Source organism: Mytilus edulis, chromosome 2, assembly GCF_963676685.1.
Source record: "Mytilus edulis chromosome 2, xbMytEdul2.2, whole genome shotgun sequence".
Taxonomy (NCBI): Eukaryota; Metazoa; Mollusca; class Bivalvia; order Mytilida; family Mytilidae; genus Mytilus; species Mytilus edulis.
In genome coordinates, this window is record NC_092345.1 from 75,818,903 (window position 1) to 75,846,870 (window position 27,968).

General features: G+C 32.4%; 2 protein-coding genes across 3 annotated transcripts; one reads left to right on the plus strand and one right to left on the minus strand.

Moving 5' to 3' along the window:
• Positions 1–3,869: 3,869 nt before the first annotated feature.
• On the minus strand, positions 3,870–15,231 carry LOC139512956 (F-box only protein 44-like). The gene is made up of 6 exons (XM_071300955.1): positions 14,873–15,231; positions 8,976–9,098; positions 8,467–8,593; positions 7,630–7,759; positions 6,222–6,856; positions 3,870–6,134 (listed from the first exon to the last, which is right to left on the minus strand). The coding sequence occupies exons 1-5, from the start codon at positions 15,165–15,167 to the stop codon at positions 6,713–6,715; spliced, it is 819 nt and encodes a 272-aa protein (XP_071157056.1). The 5' UTR covers positions 15,168–15,231; the 3' UTR covers positions 3,870–6,134; positions 6,222–6,712.
• A 195-nt stretch (positions 15,232–15,426) lies between these two features.
• Positions 15,427–26,525, plus strand: LOC139512957 (palmitoyltransferase ZDHHC12-B-like). 2 transcript variants are annotated; one of them, XM_071300956.1, is made up of 6 exons: positions 15,427–15,507; positions 19,036–19,216; positions 19,660–19,790; positions 21,758–21,874; positions 22,896–23,062; positions 26,104–26,525. In XM_071300956.1, the coding sequence occupies exons 2-6, from the start codon at positions 19,117–19,119 to the stop codon at positions 26,435–26,437; spliced, it is 849 nt and encodes a 282-aa protein (XP_071157057.1). In that variant the 5' UTR covers positions 15,427–15,507; positions 19,036–19,116; the 3' UTR covers positions 26,438–26,525. The 2 variants fall into 2 exon arrangements, with proteins under 2 accessions (XP_071157057.1, XP_071157058.1); XM_071300957.1 differs by having other exon boundaries at positions 15,433–15,511; positions 19,040–19,216.
• Positions 26,526–27,968: the final 1,443 nt, after the last annotated feature.

A 27,968-nucleotide genomic window follows, 5' to 3' on the forward strand; every position in this document is an offset into this window, starting at 1 on the left:
TGTTTTCCCTAGAAGTTACTAGTACCATGTTGAACACTCTGTCAGAATCGGTTGTGCTCGCACAATCATTTGAAGTGTTCGAAAAACATCAACTAACGAGCTTGAACGTGTGTACCGTGTATACATATATATATTAAACAGAGGTATACTACTGTTGAATACATTAATGCTCTAATCATCGAAGTTATCTTCTTATTGGATTGTTTGCAAACATCACACAACTCACATGTACACCAGTCCTCGTCAATAAATGTCCAGTACTGAGTTTGACGAGCAAAATATATCAGTTGAATGTTGTATCCAAATGATTGCTGCAAAAATACTACGTCAATGAAAAATACAGAAAATATTCTTAAAGTTTGCTCTCTGTTGGTCCTGTCACTTTGTAATGCTTCTATGTCAGTTTTATAAAATTAAAAGAAGATTCAACCAAGATGTCAAAAACCCTTTAACTCCAGATTGTTTCTTGGCGATAAGGCCAAAAACAATATTTCTAGCAACATTGGCCAAGATTCCATGGATACATCTTCTAAACTATATTCCCTAAGGATTCAAGTAATGTTTGGTACCATTTTACCAGGGAAGAAGACTGAAAAAAACAAACTTACGACAGTAGACAGAATGACGTCAATTGATGTCAATAGATCACATTGCCTTAAAGGTCAGCTGACCTAAAGAAAAAAAAGGAATAAAAGTATGTTTCCAATTTTGCTCTGAATCTTGTCTCTTCATAAAGAAAAAGCTTCTGTCCAAGTTGCATTAAAGTCCTTAACCATCTGCCAAAGTTATCAATGTCTTAAGCTAAATAATGACAACAGGATCGCTTGTCTCATTTTAACTGGCAAGACAAAACTTATCTCCAAATCTAGAACATAATAATAAATGACTTATGTCGCTTTTAAGGTAGCACAATACAAAGATTTTTTTACTTCCAATCACTAACCTTTGAAATGCTGTAACTTTCTTATGAATGCATTGAAAATAATAAAAGAGGTATATATATGTAGATAAAAGATTAATCTTTTAAATGAATGCAATATATTTATTATGCAATCATTATGTAATCAATTATTATGTAATTAGTGGCAAAATCTGGGTAAGTTCACTTGAATGAATTTAGCTCTATCATCTCTTTAACTATACAGAAAATTTTAACGGAATCTTAATCAACACATCATGGGCTTCAAAAGGGTGTCTCAGATTGTCCCTATTGTATTCCATTCTCTCATAAATCTCTAATTAGTGTAAACATCCTAACCACCTAAAAGAAGATAATGTTCAATTAGGTGTAAAATTTGTTCTATACATTCTATCTGAAATCTGAGACACCCTTTTGTAGATAATGACCATAGGAACAACATATAATAAAATCAACCCTCTAGGGATGCCTATGCAGAAGCTAATATCATTTGAAAGTGGAAATTTGGTGAAAAATATTTTAGACACAGTTAACATTATAATTGGTTACATAATTGTTGCATAATACTAACATTGCATTTGTTTGAAAGAGTAATCTGTTAGCTATCCAAAACTACCCCTTTTATAAATTTTCAAGCATTATTAAGAAAGTTACAGCATTTTAAAACTTGGGAGTTGGAGTTATAAAATCTTTGTATTGTGCTACCTTAAATAACATTACTCTGTTCTTTTGGTTATTAATAAACTCAGTTCATCTAGATTACAAGGAATGCATCTCCTGCTAAACACACTGCAGTGTCAGAATGCAATGAAAATTTTAACTTAATTCAATGTTAACCTGAACCAACCTTAATAAATCAAAATATGGGTCATAAGACCTCCTTTTGATGTTAGTATTAAAGTCTACTTGGGCCACACCATTATACAAAGTCTGATGGTTAAAGGCAAGCAATTGTCTTTAAAATTAAACTGGTGAAGTAGATGTGTAGATGGCTGTTGAGGGTACATTTAAATACTTCTTCCTCAACTTTTTTGAGGCAAAATCTAAATTGCAGACAAATATGAAGGTTTATGAATAAGGTAGTTTAAATTCAAAATTTAACATGGTTTTAACTGATTTAAAATATTGTTACTAAGAGCAAAAAAAGTACCACTCTTCTTTCAAAGCAGGGTTAGTACCACAGGCACTTGTCTCAGAAAAAAAATTTCCTATATACCTTAATATAACACAAGGTACTTAACTAAATTTTTTGAAAAATGACAACCAGTCCCGAATTCCCGTTATTTTTCGATTTCTCGGTTGTCAAACCTACTTAAACTTAATATGCCGTAAATCTAAATTGATTTATCTACACAATGGTATATGACACGACTATCATTGTTGTCGGGATCATTAGTAGCAGGTCTCAGAAGTCGGTCAACGGGATTTTTTTTTGCATTCGTCTCAAATTTTGGCAACACCCAGTCCGCATGTAATTTTATACTGGTTTCTCATTGGTCAATCGTCTTGCTAAAAATAAATGTGGGAAATTTTGGTCAATTTATAACTCTACATTAGTGTCATTGTGAACACGTGTGTTTCATAACAAAATGAATGTCAAACAGCTTATAGCATTGAATATGGTAAAAAAAAATGGTCATAACCTTTTGCTTCTGGGGCAAAGTGGAACGGGGAAGAGCCATTTGGTCTGTACTATAGAACAAGAACTAAAAAAAGGGGGGGGGGGGAACGGTCGCAGTCACAGGAACAACGGGAGTGGCTTCCTTGAATATAGGTGGGATTACTGTCCATTCCTGCTCCGGTATAGCAGATGGTCATTTTTCAAATGACAAACTATTACAAAAATTGACTATTGATGAATATTTTCAAAAATACAAGGGGTTCTGCAAGTTTAGGATTTTAAAAATGTCAATTTACCATTCAAATAAGGATTGACATATGTTTTTGTTTTGTTTTCCCTACTCAAAATGATATCAAAATGTTATTAGAAATATACATACTATGAACAAATAGCATTATTAGCTAAATACATCTTTTCATTCAGTTCCATGATACTTCAAAATTTCTCGCTTTTCAAACCTTTTGGAGTTATCTCAATATCTTATGTAAAGTCCAGAGAGAGTCTGAATGATGTCAATAAAATGGGAAAATCTGAGTTCTAAAATTAGAAACTCCTGACACATTCGACAGACCTCAAAAAACACTTATTTGGGTTTGTTTCACATAATCTGCAAAGAATTTACAATAAAGATAATTATTTATAGTCAGAGGGAAGCTGACAGTTTTTATTTTAATAATTTTTATAATAATTCAATCACTGCGGGCTGGGTGTTGCCAAAATTTGAGACGAATGCAAATAAAATCCCGTTGACCGACTTCTGAGACCTGCTACTAATGATCCCGACAACAATGATAGTCGTGTCATATACCATTGTGTAGATAAATCAATTTAGATTTACGGCATATTAAGTTTAAGTAGGTTTGACAACCGAGAAATCGAAAAATAACGGGAATTCGGGACTGGTTGTCATTTTTCAAAAAATTTAGTTAAGTACCTTGTGTTATATTAAGGTATATAGGAAATTTTTTTTCTGAGACAAGTGCCTGTGGTTAGTACGTACATGTACTCTAACAAAGAAGGCAATACATTATCAGTGAAACTATTAAATGAGCATTTAATACTGGGGTTTTTTCTGGACAATGTTGTATTCTTCTTTGAAATGTCATTGCATTTTGTCAAATAAGTAAAAAAGAGATTGTGGAATGAACAGATAGGATAACTGTCATATGATCAGTTTGGTTGAAAAACTATAAGTATCAGTAAACAATATATAATATACTCTTATAAGATTAACCTCCTTTAAAAAAATATACATACTGTACAATAATTCTGTAACAATAAACAAAGGGTTAGTAGTCAATATCAGGCATAATAAATTAAGTCACAATATTCTTTTTGTTTGCTTTATTATTAGCAAAATTTACTTTGTGGGGTTGTACACATATTAACCAGTTTAAATATCTGTCTGGTTTACTTGTGACATCTTAAATAAGATTTATACATTTTTTATATAAATAATTCATTTATACACTACAAACTTATATCATTTTAGAATATAAGGGACATTTGACAACTAGTTTTATCTTTGGAATATTTTTTGCCATTCTGAAAAAAGTGAGAGTAAGGATAACATATATGTAGAAAATAACATTACTGTATACAAATAACAAGGGAAAATATGCACAAATATGTTTGTTGTTTATTTACAAATAAAATCACAGAACAAAGATCCCTTTGTGTTCATAAGTACAGCATCTCAAAATTAAAAGGGACATTTTACATTTTTTTCTTTTTTTATAATTGACATGGGTACATGCTCATTACACAACTCTTATTTGAAGCAAAAGTGTTGCTGTTAATGTTATTGGATCAGTATGTAAAAGAAATTTGTTGATGTATTTGTTAAGGTAAAAACATACTTAATTTTGAATATCAATTGTGCCTCTGAGATTAGGTCTATAATAATAATTTTCAAATAATATTATTATTTATCTTAAAAAAATAATTAATAACTGTATCATAACATTTTATAATAAGCATTGATAATTTTTTATAAAAAAATCAACAGTAAAATTCATAACTTAAATCATCAATAACTATCCTAGTCTCAGACATCAAAAACAATCTACAAAGTAAACTTAACTGAACAAAAGTATTATGCATAAACAATAAATATGAGAATGGAAATGGGAAATCAGAAATGTGTCATTAGACAACCCAACCAAAGAGCAAATCAAAGTGCGTGTAAGCACAAAAGGGTAAAGATTGTGTTAATTCATCAGGGGAAGTAAAATTAAATATTGCAGTCAATAAAGCATTGCTTGTAGTTGATTCAACTACAAATCTGGACAATGGGAGATAACTCCAATTTTTGAAGATGACTTTAATAATGACATCATTTATATTTTTAGAACAGATAATAGATTCCTGCACCTTGCAAAAATTATGTAATTTTCTAGACAGATGTAACATAGTTTTGTGACTTGAATATCTGATCATATATTACAATGATAAAATTCTGGAATTTTCATGGATAGGATGTATAGAATGTTATGATCAATGCACTATATTTTGTGTATCAAAAAGGTAGTGATAAGTGGAAGATTTAGATATCAAGTCAGTAACATAGGGTTTTGATTGCATTGTAATCTTTACCCAAAAACAGCCCTAGGCCACCAATGGGTCTTCAACTCAGTAAAAAAATCCAGCAACTGGAGGCGGGCTTCAACTGAACCCCTAACAAAAAATGTGAACTAGTTCAGTGAAAATTGACATCACACTAAACTCCAAAACATATAAATGAAAGTTAAAAAAGAACATACAAGACTAATACAGGCCAGACTCCTGACTTGAGACAAGTGCAAAAATGTGACAGTGTTAAACATGTTTTGTGAGATCAATCCTCCCCCTATACCATGTATACCTCTAGCCAATGTAGAATACACAAACACAAGGCAATATGTACAGTAAAACTCAATTTAAAGGAAGTCGGAGTCTGATCTCAGAATAAGCAACAGAAATATAAACTAAGCAAAATGATAATGATACATAAACTAACAAAAGACTACTAGCAGTTACTGGCATACGAGCTGTATATAGCATTTAAGCAATGATTTCCTGAGAAGAACTGGTGACAATAACATATGATTTTGTTTAGAAAAGATAAACAAGCTTCACAAAACATTGAGTAACGTTGTAGTACAAAAAAAGAAAAACTTAAACAACATAATAAATTACAAAAGCTATATACATTAATTAATACTATAATAAGGTGACACAGATACCCTTAATTTCAACTGTCAACATTGAATTAGACATGAATATTATAGTCTATCACATTGGCTTCTATATTCAAACAAATTCTGTCAGATGGAACATTTGCTATCATCTGGAAACCATAAAAAAAGTAATTGAAGAAAATAAAGGACATAACTCTCAATCATCATTAGTAAATTTAAAATCTGTCGAAATCACATATACCTCATTTAAGAACCATAACTCCTAAATAGTAAAAAAGGTAATTGGTCATTATAAAACTTCACCTCCATTTTGTCATCAGTATCAACAGAATAAAATTGAAAAGAATTGGATGAATAATTCATTAATTATTGAACAGAAAATAATGGCAGCTTCTTGTTTGGCTTATATAACAATCTTTCATTCTGTTATTTGATTTTGCCATGTGATTTATGGACTTTCTGAATTGATTTTCCTCTAAGTTCAGTATTTTTGTGATTTTACTTTTCATTCAAAATCTGGTTAAAAAGTCAGTTAATATAACCTTTGATATGCTGTATGTCATAATGACTTGTACATCTCTAATGTTATTCTTTTGTTGGTATTGTTTTAACATTTTTATTTTTGTAAATAGGTCTATACTTTTTTCATTATTTTGTTTTATTCAATATGAATAATGGAGATTTGGGGCTAACATCAATAAGACAGCAACCCCAAAAAACATGACCAAAAGTATATACAGGTCTACATACAGTCCTAAGTTTGTAAAAGTTGTGAATAAATTAAAAAGAAAGTATCAAGGCTCTGTCATCAATACTAAGTTATCCAACTATATGTGCATTTCATAAGTACAATACTTCTCTTTGAGAACATTTAAATAACTTATAGTTTTAAGAATAACATAAATAGAATTAGATGTATTGCAAAATTTGAACTGATATAAACATTATTGTACATGGGAAGTAATATAAAGTTAAAACAATTCATCTTGTCTATCACAGATTATTCATTTCAAATTGCACTGTAGGTAGAGCCATCTTGACACCATAATGTCCAGCCCAAAATTTCCTGTCTTTCCCTGCATGGCGATAGTGGATATATCGAACACCTGGTGGGTAAGCATTAAAAACATGTCTGATCTGAAATAATATAAGCATAGGATCAAAACTAATGTATTAATAGCTCATTCAAATCAAAGAAAGCATCCAGTTGTATTGGACTATTTACAATATGTTTAATCTCTCATCATAACATATATAAATAAAAACTCTTTCTTGACCTAACATCTGTTAGATTTATGTGCAGCTGATGAGTCTTAGACAGACTTGTGTATAATGTACAAATTATAATCTTTGATCAGGTTTTTTTTAATGAGCAAGAGGACATGATTCATAAGGCAAGCTTTTGAGAACTAAAAGTTAAATAATTTGTAATATTCATGTGCATCCTTTAATATTTGTACATTTATTTTATAGATATCTTATTCTATACCGGAAAACATTCCATATGAGCTTAGTTTTTTTGTATATATAACTGCAGTTACTTATGTTCTACTTTAATGCAGAGTTTCATAATAAATCTCTATGATTGCTCATTCCCGTTACCTGTTAATCTATATCTGGCAAGCAACACCCTAGTTTTATTATGATAAAGTTGTCTTCCCTAGTGGGTTGAGTCGAGAGAGAGCATGTCCTATACTTCAGATAGGTATAATTGCATCTTAAAAACTCTCTTTCAGAAATAAAAGAGTCTATCTACATTCTGCTTATTCATCAGAATGGTTTTCACAACAATATGGTATTTTGTTTGAATTTCACAGGTGTTAAATAACTAATGTTCATTTGTTGCTTTTCCATTTTTTCTTGTAAAGGTGATGGTGAAAAATAAACATGATAAGATTGTTTGGACAAACCTGAAACCATTGTCTTCCAGCATTTAAATTGCAGTTGAATTGATGACTATCTAATAATTCTTCCTTGTTTTCAGCATACATTTTTACTTCCATATCAAATTCTGATCCACAGTCAAACCTTGCTGCATACCTGAAATAAGAATGAAGTTTTAAAATTAAGACTTGCTATGATTTTCTCAGAAAAAAGTATTGCATACAAAATGTTGCTGCATGACAAGGACACACATGGTAATTAAATTTACCACACACATATAATTAGTTTAAAGATGGTTTTTTTCTGAAGGAAATTTAGGTAGGCTCTAGGGGAACATCAAAAGTCAAAAAATATTACTGTTGTACAAGGTGCATTGCAGTTTTTGATGTTAAAAAAGTACTTTAATATGATTAATAAAAGAAAAACAATTTGTTACCAAAAGGCTAATCATAAAAATTCTTCAGGTAGTTGAATTAATCCCACAACCATGAAAAAATAATTGTGATGTTCCACATGATAGAACACATATTAATTATATGAAATTTCAGTCCATGGTTAACTTTTTATTGTCAAATACATACAAACAAAGAAGGCTTTTAATAATATTTAATTCCATCATAGTGTGCATGATGTTTGCCCCACGACAATTTCTAGTCCAGCAGTGATGTTGACTGTAGAACCAATGTAACAGATGCTATTGACAGACTTTTACAATGTAAGTGATGCTGGAATTTTCTGTGTGTATTTTGATGTGTCATGTAACAAGTCTATCCTTTCAATTGAAAGCATTGAACAACCTTTTCAGACTTGTGAACCATTAAAAGAAAATATGAATTGATAATTAGAGGTGTAAAAGACTCTACCATTCTGAGATGACAATAGGTGGTCTAACATGGTCCAAAATATGGCTATGACAACCTTCAGCAATTAGATCAATCATCTGTTCTCTAGAAGAGTATATGTAGGATGTCACCCAATTCTGTATGTCTCCTGGAAATAAAGAAATCATTTTATAAAGGCATGGTAGACTGTTTATCTCACCACACACATATTGTAACTACATATTGTAGGGTAAATGCTCACCAAACAGCTGATAAACAACAACATTACGAAATCATGTGATTAAATTAAAGTCGAGTTCAAGTTGAAGAAAATGGAAAATGATATATATCATAAGAGCTTAAATAAACAGCAAAAAAAAAAATCCTGTCCTGGTGGAAATTTGTCTAATTAGCTATCATACCACATCTCCTTATTTTTATATTCTCAAATTGATGAAAATGGGAAACTCTAACATGAACATGTTCTAAAATCTTCCAGTAAAACTGTCAATAAATGCTGGTAAAAATAATATAATTAACCCTGAACTTACCAAAATTCTTTCCTATAAACTTGTTTAACGGATCGGAACCATGTGGTTGATCTTCTTTTATAAACATTGTCTCATTACGATAGTAATCACCAAGAGGTGTCAGCGACCAGTGCTTCACTCCTTCTGCAAGTAAATGCACATGATGTTAGATGATATAAGTTTTTGTTTTAAGTGTTATATGAGTGTGAATTTGTGTAATATTTTACAGAGAAAAAAAATATCTTATTTCATGTATTTGGAGTCCAAAGACCTTTTTCATAATACATGTACCATCTTTTGACTCCACATTATATAATTTTTCGACAGTAACCTAATCTGTGTTAATATATTTGAGTATGAATTTTATGGAATGACAATTCATGTACAAGATCAAGCATTTTTTAGAGTTATCCCTCTTACACAGTCAGTTGCACTCCCCCCACCCCTTTTTCCCACATGAAAATAGCTGGAACGCCACTGCAGCTAATGTAGGATTGTAATGGGAACACACACCATTCTTATATAATATATATTCTAAAATTGAGAATGGAAATAGGGTATGTGTCAGGGGCGGATCCAGGATTTTGGAAAGGGGGGGGGGGGGGGGGGGGGGGGGGGGGGGGGGGTGAAGTTTTTAAATATTGGAGAGCGGAGCAAGGCGAACATTTTTGGGCTAAAAAACATAAAATAACTTAGCAAAAAATGCACTTTTTAAACGGTTCCTGACTTGGGCATGCATATTTTATAGTTGCTGTCAAGTGTAAGGGTTGGACATTTTTGATGCTGTATTATCTCTATCAATTGTCTATCATAAGATTATAGTATGGGTTCAAAGCTATGTACTGATATATATATTTGATGTGTCAGTAAATAATTCTTGTTTGTTGTATGTTAAGTTGGCATAACCTTACAGTTTTCTTGTTGTAAGAAGATATACGCCGGGCTATTCGATGAAATTTACAATACGACCGACACGAGTTGAAAAAAACAAACAAGCTTTTTTTTATCCAAATGTTTTGTTGATATGTTTAACCCAACAATATTAAGGGAAGTGAGGGGTTCCAAATTAATCAAAGGCTACGAATGAGTCTGAAATGGCAACGAATTTATAAACGACAGTCAACAAATGGAGACATAAAGGACACACCCAGCAGACAGGTTTCAGTCTGGTCTTGAAAAAAGTATTCATTATATCAGATCGGCCAAATAACATTGCAGTCAGACATGGAAACCCCCGACCCCAAAAAGGACCCGTTTTTTATTCATCATGTTCAGTTAATGCTTTATAATTCTGTTGGAAATTTTCGTTTCTAATAGCAAAAAGTGGACAAGATTACTGTTTTCAATCCAGATACGGCCATATTTTTTGTTTAAGGCAAAAATCATTCAGATTTTTTCTATCAATTATCTCTGACTGCCTCCTCAAACAAATGGTTCGTACCTTAAACTTAAAATCTATCTAATGCTTATACTTACTGGGGATCATTATCACTATGTTATTTTAAAATAGACTAGGGCGTTTGAGGTTAAACATAATTTCGGTAAATAATATTGCTGTGGAATTTGTTTTCTTCATTAGAGCCTAATAGAGTATAACTTTCTGTTTTGTGGAATTGTGAAATAGAAGTCAACACGTTCTTGCTCAATCTGTTTCGCTTTGAAGGTGTCATGATTGTCATGCTCAGCCTATGCAATGTGTAACTGTAATTTGAATTTCAAAATTACGGAGTTACGTTTTTTAGACAAACTGGTCAACTCAACCATAGCGAATCACATGCATTTGATGTGACTGTCATGCAAAAGAGAGGTTAAGCGCTATAAAACCAGATTCAATCCACCGTTTTCTACATTTGTTGAAAATGCCTGTACCAAATCAGGAAAATTACAGTTTTTGTCCATTCGTTTGATGTGTTCTGTCATTTGATTTTGCCATTCCATTTTGAATTTTCCTCGGAGTTCAGTATTTTCAGTTGTGATTTTACTTTTGACAGTCAGAAAATACCAGCAAAAATTATCTTTATGAATAATGAATTGTCGCATAAAAATTAAGTACACAGGAAATTGTAAGGTTCACGAAGTCTAGTCTGATTAATCATTTAACAAAAAAAAAAAGAAAAAAAAGGTCCAAGCAAAGGGGGGGCCGACCCTCTATGCCCCCCTCTGAATCCGCCACTGTGTGTCAAAGGGTCATAAACCTGACCAAAGAGCAGAAAAACAGCCAAAGGCCACCAACAGGTCTTCAATACAGCAAGAAAATTCCAGACCCTGAGGCGTACTTCAGCTTGCCCCTAATAAAAAATATGTATTATGATATTATGAACACCATACTGAACTATATTAAACTTCAAACTGTGAACTTCGAAATATATTCAGATTGTCATTGTATACTGGAATGGGAAATGTCAAGTAAATTTACTGTTGATGATAATGATTGTAATATTAATATGTTTGATAAATCTCCAAATTTCATATGGTCAGATGAATCACCTACAAACTTTCAGACAGCTCTATTATTACCAGATATACAAACACAAATTGATACATTTAATAAAAGTATAATCAAAGAGTCTCAATCCTCTGTCGATGAGGCTGCAGCAGAATTATCACATATTTTCCTGTCTGCTGCTACTAATTCTTTAAAAAGAAATAAACTAAGAAATACGAAAATAAAGACAAAAAAATGGTTTGATGGAGATTTGTACCATCTTCGAAACAAATTAATAAGTTACGGTAAAATATATTCAAAATTTCCTTATGACCCATTAGTGAGAGGTCACTATTATAAGCTTAATAAGCAATATTCTAAACTTAGAAAATTTAAGTATAAAGAATATAAAAAATCACTTGTTGAGCAGTTACAGAATCTACATGATGATAATCCTAAATCTTATTGGAAGTTAATTAATGATTTAAAAAATAATGATAATAAGGACCATAGTTCTGCTGTGGCACCATCTGTGTGGGTTTCACATTTCAATGGATTATATCAATTACATGAGTCATTCAAAGAAAGAGTGGCTAAGTTGGAAAAAAAGCTAGATAATCTTGAAAAAAATGTTTGTTTTAATAATCTTGATAAACTTATAACAGAGAAAGAAATTTCTTTTGCCATTTCTAAACTATGTTGTAACAAATCACCAGGCTTGGATAACATTTCAAACAATATGGTTACACAGTCAAAATGTTTTACTATCGTCTCTTTCAAAAATATTTAATTCTTGTCTGTCTCATGGTTTATACCCAAGAAATTGGACCGAAGGTTATATTACAGTATTACATAAGTCAGGTGAAGTCACTGACCCAAATAATTATAGAGGACTAACAATCACTAATGCAATTGGTAAGCTTTTTAACAGTATACTTAATATAAGGTTGGATAGTTTTTTAGAAGAAAATAATGTAATTAATGATTGTCAAATAGGTTTCACAAGAAAGGCAAGAACATCTGACCATATGTTTGTTTTAAAATGTATTTTTGATAAATACTGTAATACTAAGGATGGGAGAGTGTTTGCTTGCTTTGTTGATTTTCATAAAGCTTTTGATAAAGTAATACATACAGGAATTAGAATTAAGCTGTTAGAGATTGGGGTTAGTTCAAGGTTTTATAGCGTTATAAAGAATATGTATCTTGAAACTAGATCTTGTATAAAAATACATGATAAAATAACTGAATTCTTTCAAACAAAGCTTGGTGTTAAACAAGGAGATAACTTGAGTCCTAACTTGTTTAAAATATTTATAAATAGCCTTCCAGACTATTTTACACGAACCAGAGATCCAATTATGCTGGATGGCAAACTCATTCATTGCCTTATGTATGCTGATGACATTGTAATTTTATCTAACTCAGCTGAAGGACTACAAGAGAAATTAAATGAACTTCATAATTTTTGCAATGACTGGTGCTTAGATATAAATACTAAAAAAACTAAGGTGTTGATATTCAACAAGGCAGGCAGACATATCTCTCAAAAATTTATTTTCAACAAAGATGAGCTGTGGAGTGTGTATCTAATTATAAATATTTGGGTATCCAATTTAATGCATCATGTTCTTTTTCATATGCTCAGAATGATTTCTACCAAAGAGCCTTAAAAGCATACTTCAAACTATGTAATGATTTTTTAGTGCATAATCCTACTGTTAAAAATGCAATTCATGTTTTTGACCATACAATAAAGCCTATACTTTTATATGGGTGTGAAATTTGGGGATATTTCAATCCCTTTACTGCACGTTTAAAAAAAGAAAACATAACAGTGGATACAATTTACTCAAGGATACTTTGTGAAAAACTTCATATTAAATTCTGCAAATATATTTTAGGCGTTAATAGGAAGAGTACAAACTTTGCAGTTTTGTCTGAATTAGGCCACTTCACTATGATATAGTCAAACATGTTTTAGGATATTGGCATCGTTTAGAAAATATTGGCTCATCATTTCCCTTGTTAAAAGCTGCATATAATTGTTCTAAAAAGCTATTTGAAACAAAAAAAAACCTCTTGGTATGGATCAATTAATATTTTAAGGGAAAAAATTTCAGGCATAGAAAAACATATTCTTGAAAAATACTCAACATTTAAACTACACTGTGGTCAGATAGTTAAGGGATACTATACTGCATTGTGGAAAAAACAGCTAGACAAACATAAAGATGGTAAACTACGAACTTATGTAACATTCAAGTGCAACTATGGTTTTGAAAATTATTTGTCAATAATTCGACATTTTGAGCAAAGGCAATGTATTACTAGATTAAGAATATCTGCTCACAAATTGCAAATTGAATCTGGTAGATACCAGGGTACTCTTCGACAAAACCGAATTTGTCTCAGGTGCACCTCAGGTGAGGTTGAGGATGAAGTTCATTTTTTATTTAAATGTGACACTCATTTATTAAAAAGAGAGGAAATGATGCAAAATATATTAAAATCATGTCCAAACTTTCAAAATTTAAATATTGATAACAAATTAATTTGGATAATGAATAATGAGGATCCTTATGTACTATTTGCATTTTACAAATATATAGAAGATACTTAAGAATTAAAGTACAACTTAATCTGCAATAACTAATTCATTATAACTCTTTAATATGAATTTGGATACCCTGTTAAGCCTGCACAGATCATAAGAAGAATTTCAAATTCTTTGGCACCGTCCCTTGATGATCTTTGCTGGCTGGACACAGAATCTATAATCTTAGAAATATGTTTTAAAAATATATTTTCAATAATTAAGGAGCTTGACTCATCTGCATTAAGTACAAGTAGGGACTCCCCTTTAAGCACCGACTCTTGGTGCTTTCTGCAGATAAGTCATATTAAATATCCTTTATTAAATAAACTTTGTTATTTGCAGTATACCTCATAGTCAAATGTGGGAGTGCTTAATTGCTTTGTTTTTTATTGGGTTCTTTTTGTATTTTTTTGTATTTTTATATATTGACATTTCTCCGCACAAACTACTAATGCCTCATGTTTGTCTTCTCAAAGTGAAGATACACTTACCGGGTGCACTTGAGTCATTTTCAACATAGTATTCATTGAATAATAATACATTGCTACTATTTCGTTGAGTGTATTTTCTGTGTTATATTATTTTATTTTATTATTATTTTTATAACACTTGTTACATATCTTTACTGTGTGTGTATTGCATATGTTATTGTTTATAATAATATTGTCTGTATCATATGCCCTCCTGGGGCCCTAATTTGGTAAATAAAAATATTCTATTCTATTCTATATTAAAGAAACTGAAATTAAAAATCATACAAGACTAACAAAGGCCAGAGGCTCCTGCCTTGGGGCAAAAATGTGTCGGGTTAAACATGTTTTTGAGATCCCAACCCTACATTGTAGCTCCCCCTGTATTTTATATATATATCTTAAATTTTTTCATGATTTATACCTAAAGCTTTTGAGTTCTTCAACAGATTTCTGGTATAAGGATTTTTAAAATAATACTGTTTGAAGTCAAATGGTCCATCATGATTATGGAGGAGATCTGCAAACAGTATCTGCAATCTCTGGCATTTTAAGTGCCACAGACTCTGAGATTCAATGACAGTTTTCCACTCTTTGTTTACCCTACTGCACACAAGGAGCAGATCTTTTCCAGGAAGAAACGACAGAATATTTTCAAAAATTTCCTTGGGTACTTCGGTTAGCGGAAATTCTTCCTTCTGCATTTGGCTTCCCATCATTTTAGTGATCAAAGTGAAACCAAAACTCACTTGTTTTTAGGTGGGACTAAAACAGGTTCTACAGCTAAAAAAAAGTTATTTTGTTTATTAAAAAATAATGACTATAAAAATCATAAGGGCCACACTTTTCAGACAAATTATAATAAGAAATTCCAGTGAAAATAAACCACACAAGAATTTAGGAGGACTAAATAGGAAGACCCAAAATAACAATATCGGACTAGTAATCATTAATTTAGACAAATGTTTATTTTAATTGTTTACTTCCGGATTGAAAATGTAGATCAACTCAAAACTGACACACACATAATTATTTACCTTTTAAAGAGTATACAATAAATGGGTAAGATCAGACCCTCGAATATTTTTGTTTATTTATTCAATGAATCCCCTGGTGACCTCTTCAAATTTGGATATCGACTTTCAGCTTTTTGACATCTTTAAATTTAAAATCTACATAATACTTCTTACAGTACCTTCAGTATCTGTATTTTCTAGTATCTGCCAATCTATGTGTGTTGGTAATCTAGTGGTTAAGACAGATAAAAACATTTCTGAATGTCCTATGTTCGATGAACCACTAGTGGTAGGTCAGTGATATGCAGTTGTATAATTAAGCACTAGCATGTGTACATTGTATGTATGTACGAAGATCCCTCCCTGAACGGATCACCCCTCGATTGCTGTGAGGATACCACAGGCACTTGTTTCTATCCATTGGAAGGTCGACTATCCATATAAATAGAAGCTTTTATTTTAATATATGGATAGTCGACCTTCCAACATGTCCAATGGATAGAAACAAGTGCCTGTGGAGGATACAGTGGAATACATGTACACTTCCTATCAGGATTAATGGAGATTTGTCACTAACTTACATGTATATCATTATATACAACCCACCACCAGGACAATGCCCAACCCAACACAGAGGGAGTGTTAGGAGACACAGGGAAGTCTGTTATTATGGTGGAACAAGCCTAAGAACTCGGAGAAAACCACCCGGCTTCTAGGCTGGAACAGACAAACTGAAGAGATATCTATAGATTGATCTCCAGGTAAAAGTCGGGAACCACTTTGACCAACCGAGGCCCCCAAAGTACACATTCTACATGTTCTAGTTTTATCTCCCGTCAAGGTACCAGCATGACCAGAGATGTGTGTGGGAGGGTGAGATCACCCTACTAAAAGTACTGAAATTCCAGCACCCCAAGTCAGGATCGAACCAGGGACCTTCAGCACTGTAGCCAATGGTCTTAACCACTAGGCTACGAACCCACATATCACATTTTCATGGAGATTATTTGGCCTGAACCCCTCAGTCATGGTCTATTGACTTTGAAACTTTTGCTTAGTTTGCATGAATTGTTTTTTGTGATCAAGGTCAGTTTAAGATTAACCATTAATGTTAAGTCAATGATATTTGGGATGCAAATATATTGGCATTCGCAAGTTATATTTCCATCAAGATTATGTAACGGTGATTAACCCAAGACCTCATTATGGTTTATTGACTTTTTCATAGTTTACAAGTTAATGTTTGTGTTTATATAATTAAGTTTGTTTAAGCCCCAGTCCTACTAGACCACGCTCACCGCGATCAAAAATAAATTCAGATCGTGGTGAGGTCGCGGTATGAGCGGCATGAAAATGTAAATTTTCGTTGCTTTCACGATGCAACTACGTCCTCAATATGCTTTACAACGATTCCGCTACGATTATACCACGTTCTCACCGGGCTTATTCTGCGACCTCACTACGCTTGTCAAGATCTTCCTACGCTCATCACGTTCTCACTACGACTATAACACGAGTTATCCGATAGCAACACGATCTTACAACGCTTCTACTGCGATTATAGCACGTTCTTACCACGACCATACTATGTTCATACCGCGATCTTACTACATTCTCAGCAATAACGTCAATATCGTGTTCCATACCATTCCTTCTATTTCTGATTTCTCTGAAACAATACAGTCATGCCACCAGAATCTACTAGAACACGTGGGCGTGGTGGTAGGGGTTGATGTAGAGGCAGAGGGAGCTCTGATAGTAACGAATCCTGATCAAGCAGAGATGTCGGACCGACCAATCAAACCTAAATTTCAACCTTTTGCTGGTCCATGAAGCTCAAATGACGATATGTCAGTGAACGATAGCAGAGATGACATAGATGTGTCAATAGATAGAGGAAGATGTGGTATGAGTGCCAATGAGACAACTCTCCATCCAAGTAACAATTTATAAAAGTAAACCATTATAGGCCAAGGTACGGCCTTCGACACGAAGCCTTGGCTCACACCGAAACAGTAAGCTATAAAGGGCCCCAAAAGTTACTAGTGTAAAACAATTCAAACGGGAAAACCAACAATCTTATCTATATAAAATTGAGAAGCTTGGTTGAGCCATTAGAGAAAATGGACAAGAAGTCCTAATTACATACAAACAAACAAAACCTGGAGAGATTTAATATATAGATTTTATATGAAAATGAGAATGGTGGTCGTAGTATAAACGTAGTCAGGTCGTAAGAAGAGCGTGATGAGGACGGCAAGGGCGTGCTAGAATCATACTTATTTTATGGTTGTGAACAGCCTGGTATAGTCGTAGTGGAAGTGTAGTTGGGTCGCAGTAAGAACGTGATGGTCGTAGTGAGGTCGTAATAACGTCGCTGTGAGATCGTAGCGCAGTCTCTCTGAATAGAATCACGCTTTTAATACGCTCTCGCTACCTTAGCGATCTTACTACGATCTTAGTGCACCCTCACTACGCTTCTACTACGACCTGATTTCGCCACGACCGCACCACGATTGTTTTGAACCTTTTCAAAGTTGGCCACGCTCATCACAATCTTGAAGACCTCACCACGACAGTGATACGATCGTACTACGATCATCAAAATTTGTATTTTTTTTACAGATCGTAGTGCGATTGTGGCCTAGTGGGACTGCGGTATTAAAGAGAACGACTTATCATGCTTTCAGTGGTATTTGGTATGCAGTTGTATTAGCATTGGCACATCTCATTTCCTTGGAGATTGTTTAGCCCTGTACCTTTAAATTCAGTCATAGTTCTTTGAATATTTGCATAACTTACATATTAAAGGATTTCTATTTCAATTTCAACATTTGCATTGTCAAAATAACAAATAGGCAAGACATGTACATATCTCTGTGTTAATAGTTAATTAAATATATGAATCAAAGTTAAGCATGTGGGAAGTTTCAGTAATCTATACATGTATTACAGAATCTTGGGTCCAAAGTGGAGGTTAAGTTTTAACCCTTTTTTCTAGGATTAAGTATTGACTGGAAATAAAATTTCTGGACCTATAAAAGATAAGAAAACATTGTACATCTATAAAAATAAACACAGAATCGAAAGATTTGTCTTTTTATTTAAATTCCAATATACCAGAATATGGCCACCATATTGTAACATAAGGAAACTAATTGCATGCAGACAACAACCATTGTTCTTTTGCTGTCAAGCACATATTCATACGAGTATGGAGTAGTACATGTAATAACACTTTTATCTACATTGTTGTATATATATAATTATGCCCCACCTACGATAGTAGAGGGGCATTATGTTTTCTGGTCTGTGGCTTCGTTCGTTCGTCCGTCCGTCCGTTCGTTCGTCCGGCTTCAGGTTAAAGTTTTTGGTCGAGGTAGTTTTTGATGAAGTTGAAGTCCAATCAACTTGAAACTTAGTATATATGTTCCTTATTATATGATCTTTCTAATTTTAATGTCAAATTAGAGTTCTGACCCCAATTTCATGGTCCACTGAACATAGAAAATGATAGTGCGAGTGGGGCATCCGTGTACTGGGGACACATTCTTGTTTTTATTATAATTTCTGGAGTTCCCCATGCATTGAGGCTGTATGTTAACAAATCATTGTTTCTACCATTTGAGTGGACAGATACAAAGTATGTAGGATGACTTGCAGATGTTCTTGTGGTGTAGGATGTGTGGTGAGGATTTTCCACTCAGCATTAGTTCTTGGTGTACCAATATCATTGCTTTTTATAGATTCTGGTTTGTATGATATTTTTAAGAACTTGGTAGGTGTACAGCAAAGTATAATGTTATCCTACACTCAATATCTGTTTTCTGTGTAAAAGACCACAGAAGACTACAACATGTAAGTAACATGTCAAGAAGCCTTAGTTACATTTTGATAACACATGATTGAAAAATGAAAATGAAGACATTCTTACATTGTACATCAAGCAATTAGATTACAAGCAGACTTGGACTATGAACTGTAAACATGGTAAAAGTGCTCAGATCTTATGTTGAGTATATATTTGTTTTGTAACATGCTGACTGCAGAATTTGAAGATTGGAATACATGTAATGTCAAAATTTTCTATGGCCTTCATTCCATAGCACTCAACTTATCTTAATTTTTAAAATGAATATTTAGTCAAGTTTTAGAAATGCAGTATTTTAATAATTTATATAAAAATATTTTGTAGGACTGAAGGAAGCATTGGTAGAATTTAAAGATCCAGTTTATGGTGTTGGCTATGTTTTGATTCTGACACTGTCCCTGGTATTATACTATCTAGCATGCTTTGTAGAACCTGGTTATGTACAGAAACAAAAGGTATTTACTCATTGCTACACATGTATTAAATGGTTACAGTGATTTCATTTTACATAGATTTGTACGTGATTTCAATAATGTAAAATGTGAAAATGAGGGTAATCTTGCTGTATTAAGAAGAAGGGAGTATACTAGGAAATTTTGACCACGCTTTTCTGGATACTTATATATATATGGCTGTAAGTCTAATGTATATACATTAAGTATATCCTTTATTGATAATGTTCAGTTTATGTTAAATATATTTTTACAGTAAACCTTTATCTTGAAGACTTTTAACAGCAGTATTTGTAGCTTTCACTGATGTCTTTTTTTGGCTATATAGTGGTTCTATATGAATAAAAAGTTATGTACATGTAGACTAATGCTTCAATGACACAGCAACCCAACCACACACAAAAACACAAAACAATAAAAATTAAGATAAAAGTTTCTTGTCTTTAACAATAGACATTCAACATTCAATAAAGTAACAATATTTTACGGTCTTAATGACTGACAATGCCTGAGTGTAAAATTTACTGAAAAAATTGAACAAAGACTATCAAAGATTGATTAGCAGTTATATATTTAGGATATATAATATTATTATACCTTACGTATATTTCAAACAATTCTATTGGGTGAAACGTAATCACGTGACATGGAATAATTCAGTTAATTTTCATTCAATTGAAGGAAGGACGAATAACCCTAAAGAATTTACACCAGCGGTGAATAACCCTATTATTCACCGGTGAATAACCTTTTGAGTTTGTTTATTTGTACTTGAGTTACCTCCCATAAAAATGACGTCACAAACGTAAATAAACAAAATGGCAGCGTTCACGTTACACTGGAAGCCCATCGAGAGACGAGGAAATACGGCATTGGACATAAATAGAGCTGAGAGTGGCAGCAGCCGATGATGTCTCTTATAAACGGTCCTTTTCAGGGCCATCAATATTTTACAAAAAGATTCTACTTTTGTTGTATATTCAAGAAAATCGAACACAAATGTATTTTCAAACGTCAGCCTGTGTGTTATGTTAAAACTATAGACTAGTAAGTGTTCGAAATGCACTTCCACTGTTAGTTCGGTATAATAAAACAATTGTTGCCCCTTAGAATCGATGAATATCCAAAATTGTCAACCCTCAAAAGTTATTTCACTTCGGGCTGCGCCCTCAATGAAATAACCTTCTCGTGTTGACAATTTTGGATATTCACCTCTTCAACGGGCCATAATTGTATATTGTTAGATCTTTACCTTCTTGCTTTTGCATGAAAAACATCAAAATTATTTCACTAGTAATTTTTAGTCCCAAACAATATTTCTATTAAAAATGATGTTTCCATTGCTAGACCTCACTTATTTAAGAGTCAAATGCAGTTTGATGTATATGTCATTGTGACAGCAACCAAACAACAAGTGTCATCTAAACATATTTATTTATAGTGGATTGGGAAACAAAGTTTTCAATTATATTAATCCTTTTCCACTTTGCGGGTGCGAGTGCTGCCTTGTAGCGGCATTAGCCTGCTCTTTTTCGACAACACAAGTTTACTAAAATAGACATCAAAGTACATGAAGTATGTAAATCTGAAACCTAAAATAGACATCAAAGTACATGAAGTATGTGAATCTGAAACCTAAAATAGACATCAAAGTACATGAAGTATGTGAATCTGAAACCTAAAATAGACATCAAAGTACATGAAGTATGTGAATCTGAAACCTAAAATAGACATCAAAGTACATGAAGTATGTGAATCTGAAACCTAAAATAGACATCAAAGTACATGAAGTATGTGAATCTGAAACCTAAAATAGACATCAAAGTACATGAAGTATGTGAATCTGAAACCTAAGATAAAAGTACATGAAGTATGTGAATCTGAAACCTAAGATAAAAGTACATGAAGTATGTGAATCTGAAACCTAAGATAAAAGTACAAAATGTACCAAACATTTGGTTTCTTTCCAGAAATCAGGAAATAACAACATCGCATATGAAGACAGTTCATCAGAAGATGAAGAAGCACAGATGATGAATAAAGATAAAGAAAGCGTTTACAGATACTGTGACTTTTGTGAAATGGAGGTAAAACATTTTAAATCAATGGACTGTGGATTCATTAGTTTTTGTTGGATATGAGATTTCTTGGGTTTCGTGGGTACATGTGAACCACAAATTCAAATGTTCAACCAATAACATATTTTCAATCTAGGCTTTGTATACAGAATTTTGGCAAAACCACGAAATCAAATATCCTGGAAAACGCAAGTTTTCAACAATCCATGAAAATTAATATCCACAAATAATAAATGAATCCACAGTATAAAGAGCTAGATTCCATATACAAGTGCTTGATAATAAAACAGGAATTTTCTTTAATTTCATGTCTATTATTTCTTTGCTGTGATTTGTATCTTATATAAACTTCATATGATTGTGAAATAATGATTGGGCATGTTTATGATGTTAAAATTCCCAGTAATAATACTTATGCTCTATAATGATGTTCTGGGCATTTAAAAGTAAATGTTTGTATGAACTGAAGACTTTTCTAGTAATTTTAGTACAGTTTTGTCAAATATAAATTCTTTATGGTAATCAATTTTTAAAATAAGACTCAGAATATTTGTTATATTTACGATTTTGGGGGAAAATGATAAACCAGAATTAACAATTTAAAATAAGGAGATGTGGTATGATGTTCAGTGAGACAACTATCCAACAGAGTCCAAATGGCATGGATTAAGGCAACTATCATGACTATAGGTCACCATACAGCCTTCATCAATAAGCAAATCCCATACTATATGCCAGCTATAAAAGGCACTGGCATGACAAAATGTCAAAACACCTCAAATTAAAAAAACAACTGTTTGACTAATGACAAAACAATAAACGAAAAAAAACAAATATGACAGACAGCAATCAGAGAATTTAAGGATCATGTCTTGTGACAGGCATATGTAGAATGTGGCAGTTTTAGACATGTTTGTGAGTGCTCAACCCACCCATATCCTGGGACAGTGGAATGTGTCTTATAGGCAATCATACCACATCCTCTCATTTCGATATCTTACAAACTAATTGTTTCTATTGGTGATTTTAGCAACCTATGAGGAGTAAGCATTGTGAAGACTGTAAGAAATGTGTCAGACGATATGATCATCATTGTCCATGGCTGGAGACTTGTGTTGGAGAAAGGAATCATAAATATTTCTGGTTATTTCTAGCAGTTACTTGTATACTTATCCTTTGGACATTCCTGATAACATGGTATGTAAATGTGTAAAAATGTCATTTAAGATAAAGGTCAAATGTTTCGTCCTGAAGAAAAGAGATGCATAAAGGTACAATTTGCTCACAATTTTTTGTGTTTTCTATTATTGTAAATTTTATTATAATATTTTGATGAATTTTCATTGGAACATCATGAAATGTCTATCCATTTATAAACAATGAAACTTTTTGAATTTCTTTAGTAGTTCCTTATGAAGCAGAAGTAAAATATTATTTTTTATACGACCGCAAAAATTTTAATTTTTCGTCGTATATTGCTATCACGTTGGCGTCGTCGTCGTCTTGCGTCGTCCGAATACTTTTAGTTTTCGCACTCTAACTTTAGTAAAAGTGAATAGAAATCTATGAAATTTTAACACAAGGTTTATAACCACAAAAGGAAGGTTGGGATTGATTTTGGGAGTTTTGGTCCAAAAATTTTAGGAATTAGGGGCCAAAAAGGGCCCAAATAAGCATTTTCTTGGTTTTCGCACTATATCTTTATAGTCTGGTCTGTCTACGGCAAATATTGCATAAATCTAAACAAATTGCAACAGAAATGATTTCAACAGTTTTATAATACCAAAGCATGACACAATCATATATGAAAAGTCTAGAAAAATCGTACGATCGGAAATCACCATTTTGAGCTAAAAACATTGGTTTTAACCAAAAATCGAGGAAAATTGTGAATTTATGATTAGTTAAAGTAAATAGAAATCTATGAAATTTTGACACAAGGTTTATGACCACAAAAGAAAGGTTGGGATTGATTTTGGGAGTTTTAGTTCAAACAGTTTATGAGTTAGGGGCCAAAAAAGGGCCCAAATAAGCATTATTCTTGGTTTTCGCACAATAACTTTAGTATAAGTAAATAGAAATCAATGAAATTTAAACACAAGGTTTATGACCACAAAAGGAAGGTTGGGATTGATTTTGGGAGTTGAGGTCTGAACAGTTTAGGAATTAGGGGCCAAAAAGGGGCCCAAGTAAGCATTATTCTTGGTTTTCGCACCATAACTTTAGTATAAGTAAATAGAAATCTTTGAAATTTAAACACAAGGTTTATGACCATAAAAAGAAGGTTGGTTTTAATTTTGGGAGTTTTGGTCCCAACAGGCTTTTAGGAATAAGGGGCCCAAAGGGTCCAAAATTGAACTTTGTTTGATTTCATCAAAAATTGAATAATTGGGGTTCTTTGATATGCCGGATCTAACTGTGTATGTAGATTCTTAATTTTTGGTCCTGTTTTCCAATTGGTCTACATTAAGGTCCAAAGGGGGGTCCAAAATTAAACTTAGTTTGATTTTAACAAAAATTGAATCCTTGGGGTTCTTTGATATGCTGAATCTAAAAATGTACTTAGATTTTTGATTATTGGCCCAGTTTTCAAGTTGGTCCAAATCGGGGTCCAAAATTAAACTTTGTTTGATTTCATCAAAAATTGAATAATTGGGGTTCTTTGATATGCCAAATCTAACTGTGTATGTAGATTCTTAATTTTTAGTCCCGTTTTCAAATTGGTCTACATTAAATACCAAAGGGTCCAAAATTAAACTAAGTTTGATTTTAATAAAAATTGAATTCTTTGGCTTTTTTGATATGCTGAATTTAATCATGTACTTGTAACTTCGATTTTTGATTATGGGCCCAGTTTTCAAGTTGGTTCAAATCCGGATCCAAAATTATTATATTAAGTATTGTGCAATAGCAAGAAATTTTCAATTGCACAGTATTCAGCAATAGCAAGAAATCTTCAATTGCACAGTATTGTGCAATAGCAAGAAATTTTCAATTGCACAGTATTGCGCAATAGCAAGAAATCTTCAATTGCACAGTATTGTGCAATAGCAAATATTTTCAATTGCGCAATAGCAAGAAATTTTCAATTGATTGGAGTTATCTTTCTTTGTCCAGAATAGTAGTTGAATCAACTTAAATCATTGTTTTATACAATACACAATGTATATTCACTTTTACTACCAACTGATAAATTAAAACAATCTTTACCATTCAGTGATAACAAGCACTTTTTGTTACATTTTAATATTTTATGATGTATTTAAATGAGTAGTTATTGTTGCAAACTCCATTAGAAATTTGAATTGAGATCAGTTTTGAAAAAAAGGGAAAGGGGGATGTGAAAAAAAAATGGTGGGGGGGGGTTAAATTTTTCTCATTTCAGATTTCATAAATAAAAAGAAAATTTCTTCAAACATTTTTTTGAGAGGATTAATATTCAACAGCATAGTGATTGCTCAAAGACAAAAAAAAATTATTTTAAGTTCATTAGACCACATTCATTCTGTGTCCAAAACCTATGCTGTGTCAACTATTTAATCACAATCCAAATTTAGAGCTGAATCCAGCTTGAATGTTGTGTCCATACTTGCCCCAACCGTTCAGAGTTCAACCTCTGTGGTCGTATAAAGCTGCGCCCTGCGGAGCATCTGGTTATATGTTTTATTTATAGCCTTATGTTTATATTAATATTTTTGAGACTTTTATTAGTCAATAGTATCACAACCTCAACCAGATAGCAAATGGCTTATAGTCTACAGTAAACAAGCAGATACATTGTAGTATATGTTCTTTGTCATTCTAGAGTTATGGAGCTTTAACTGTTTGAATTAAAATAGAAATAGGGAGATGTAATTTGATTTCCAATAAGACAACTATCCACTAAAGTTCAAAGCAACTTTCCACATATCTTGCACTAACTCAAGTATGCCTAGAGGCTAGATTAATTTTCTCAAAACTTTAAATTGTTGTTTGGATTGACAGAAGAAACCGCTCTTATTTTTTATGGTCTGTTTTTCTGTATTGTTCCTTATAAAAAGTTGCTAAATATATGTCATTCCAATGTTATGGGACTTTGACCATCATAAAAATAAAAGGCTTTTTTAAATTGTCATACACTAACTCTAGTAAGCTCTAGAAAAGAGATTTCATCAATATGTCATCTTCATGGATATTTTTTTTTAAATGTTCTGCAGACTTCTTGACAAAGGTTTTACATATTTTTTTTCTATTTGCAGGTCATCGTTTAAGTACCAGTTAACATGGAAAGAATGGTTTAAATCTAATATAGTATTGTTGATAGACATGTTTGTACTTGTGTTTGGAGGGATGAGTGTGATTGGTTTATTCTGTTTCCATAGTTACTTAATGATAAAAGGAATGACTACATGGGAAATGGTATCAAGGGAGAGAATCACGTACCTCAAATATTTCGACTATGATTTTAATCCTTTCGATGAAGGATGCATAAAGAATATATATTACTTTCTGACAAGTGATAAAGTGAAAAGATGGGAAGTCACATATGAAAAAAAGGCAAACATAGGAAAAAGAAAGAAAAATATTGTGTAAACAATAAGTAGACACAGAATTCACAGAGTTGCATTTTTTCAAATATCTTGTTCAAAGAAACATTTATTACAATGTCTCATCTTTAGAAGATAGTTTTTTTTTTATGCCCCTGACATAGCAGAGATTTTGTGAATGTCTTGTTTGCAACAAAAGTCGAAGAATGTGAGACAATGGGAATTATAACCTGGCTACTGCAGACAGCTTGATATATTTTAAAAGGTAGAAGACCTGGATGCTTCATAAATTGAATGCAGAAACCTTATGTTACTGAGTTTTCATTTGTCTTATATGTCTATTGTCCTTGACCTCATGTTCATAGTTCAGTGACTGATTTAAAAAAAGATTATTTTGTTGTTATGTGAAATACTCAGTTATTTATGTGCAAAGTGATAATATCAAATTATTACATGGCATTTTTCATATGGCATGTATTATCAGCCCTATGTTCAGTATCAGCCTAAGAGCTGCATGGCTTGAGGGCTGATATTAACCGAGGGTTGATAATACATGCGATATGAAAAATGACATGTTGTTAACAGATTATTACATGGCATTTTTCATATCGCATGTATTATCAGCCCTATTTTCAATATCAGCCAAAGAGCTGCATGGCTCAAGGGCTTATATTGACCGAGGGCTGATAATACATGAGGCATGAAAAATTAAATGTTATGATCTTTTTATCATATGCTACAACAATGGAGAAAAATAACAGATTCATATATTGATTACAAAAAAATAATTCAACAATACCCGTATACATAATGAACACTGTTTTGAAAAGTCAACTTTTTTAAAAGTAACTTTCTAAATTATGTTGAAACTTTTAAAAAATGCATTTATTTAAAAAAAAAAAAAAAAAAAAAAAAAAAAAAAAAATTATTCTACACATATTTTTCCCAGTATCAAAATAATTGTTTTGTACACTATTTTGTAATGTTTTTCACTGAAAACGTAGCATTGAGGTGTATTTTCCGGAATTTGCAGAGTATCACAGGAATGCCATGCGAGAACTTTACAGAATTAGGCATGTGATAACAGTCGAAGCATGTGATAAACTTTTCATATCAGCCCGCTAAGCACCAATCGAAAAATATGGAGTTTACGTTAATCTAATGCTATTATCATATGATACTGTAAAAATCATGTTATTTAGTTTAAGTATATGATAACTATGTTTATTATATAGGTCTTGCAAGTTCTATATTTTTGTTCGACAGAGTTCACCTGGCCATGACCTCATTTCTCGGTTCAGTGAACATGGTTTAGTTTATTTAAACAAGTCTGTATCTCAGATACTATAAGCAATGAATCAACTGTATTTGGGGTATGAGATGATTGTAAGGTCTACATGTCTGACTGCAGGTTTCATCTGACCTTGACCTCATTCTCATGTTTCATTGGACAATGTTTTGTTTTTGTGGTTTGGTCTATTTTTCAAATACTTGAAGCAATAGAGCTGCTTTGTTTTGAGTATTGAATGAGGCGTATATTTCCAGTGGCCGATCCAATGCCTCTCTCCCCTTTTGTA

Coding starts and splice junctions, on each gene's coding strand:
- LOC139512956 (XM_071300955.1), bottom strand. CDS start 15,167: ATGATGGGAAGCCAAATGCAGAAGGAAGAATTTCCGCTAACCGAAGTA. Junction 7,760..8,466: donor CCTATTGTCATCTCAGAATG/GTAGAGTCTTTT, acceptor TTCTTATTTCAG/GTATGCAGCAAGGTTTGACT. Junction 6,857..7,629: donor CTGGAAGACAATGGTTTCAG/GTTTGTCCAAAC, acceptor ATATTATTTCAG/ATCAGACATGTTTTTAATGC.
- LOC139512957 (XM_071300956.1), top strand. CDS start 19,117: ATGACTTGCAGATGTTCTTGTGGTGTAGGATGTGTGGTGAGGATTTTC. Junction 19,217..19,659: donor ATTGCTTTTTATAGATTCTG/GTTTGTATGATA, acceptor AATATTTTGTAG/GACTGAAGGAAGCATTGGTA. Junction 19,791..21,757: donor GTTATGTACAGAAACAAAAG/GTATTTACTCAT, acceptor GTTTCTTTCCAG/AAATCAGGAAATAACAACAT.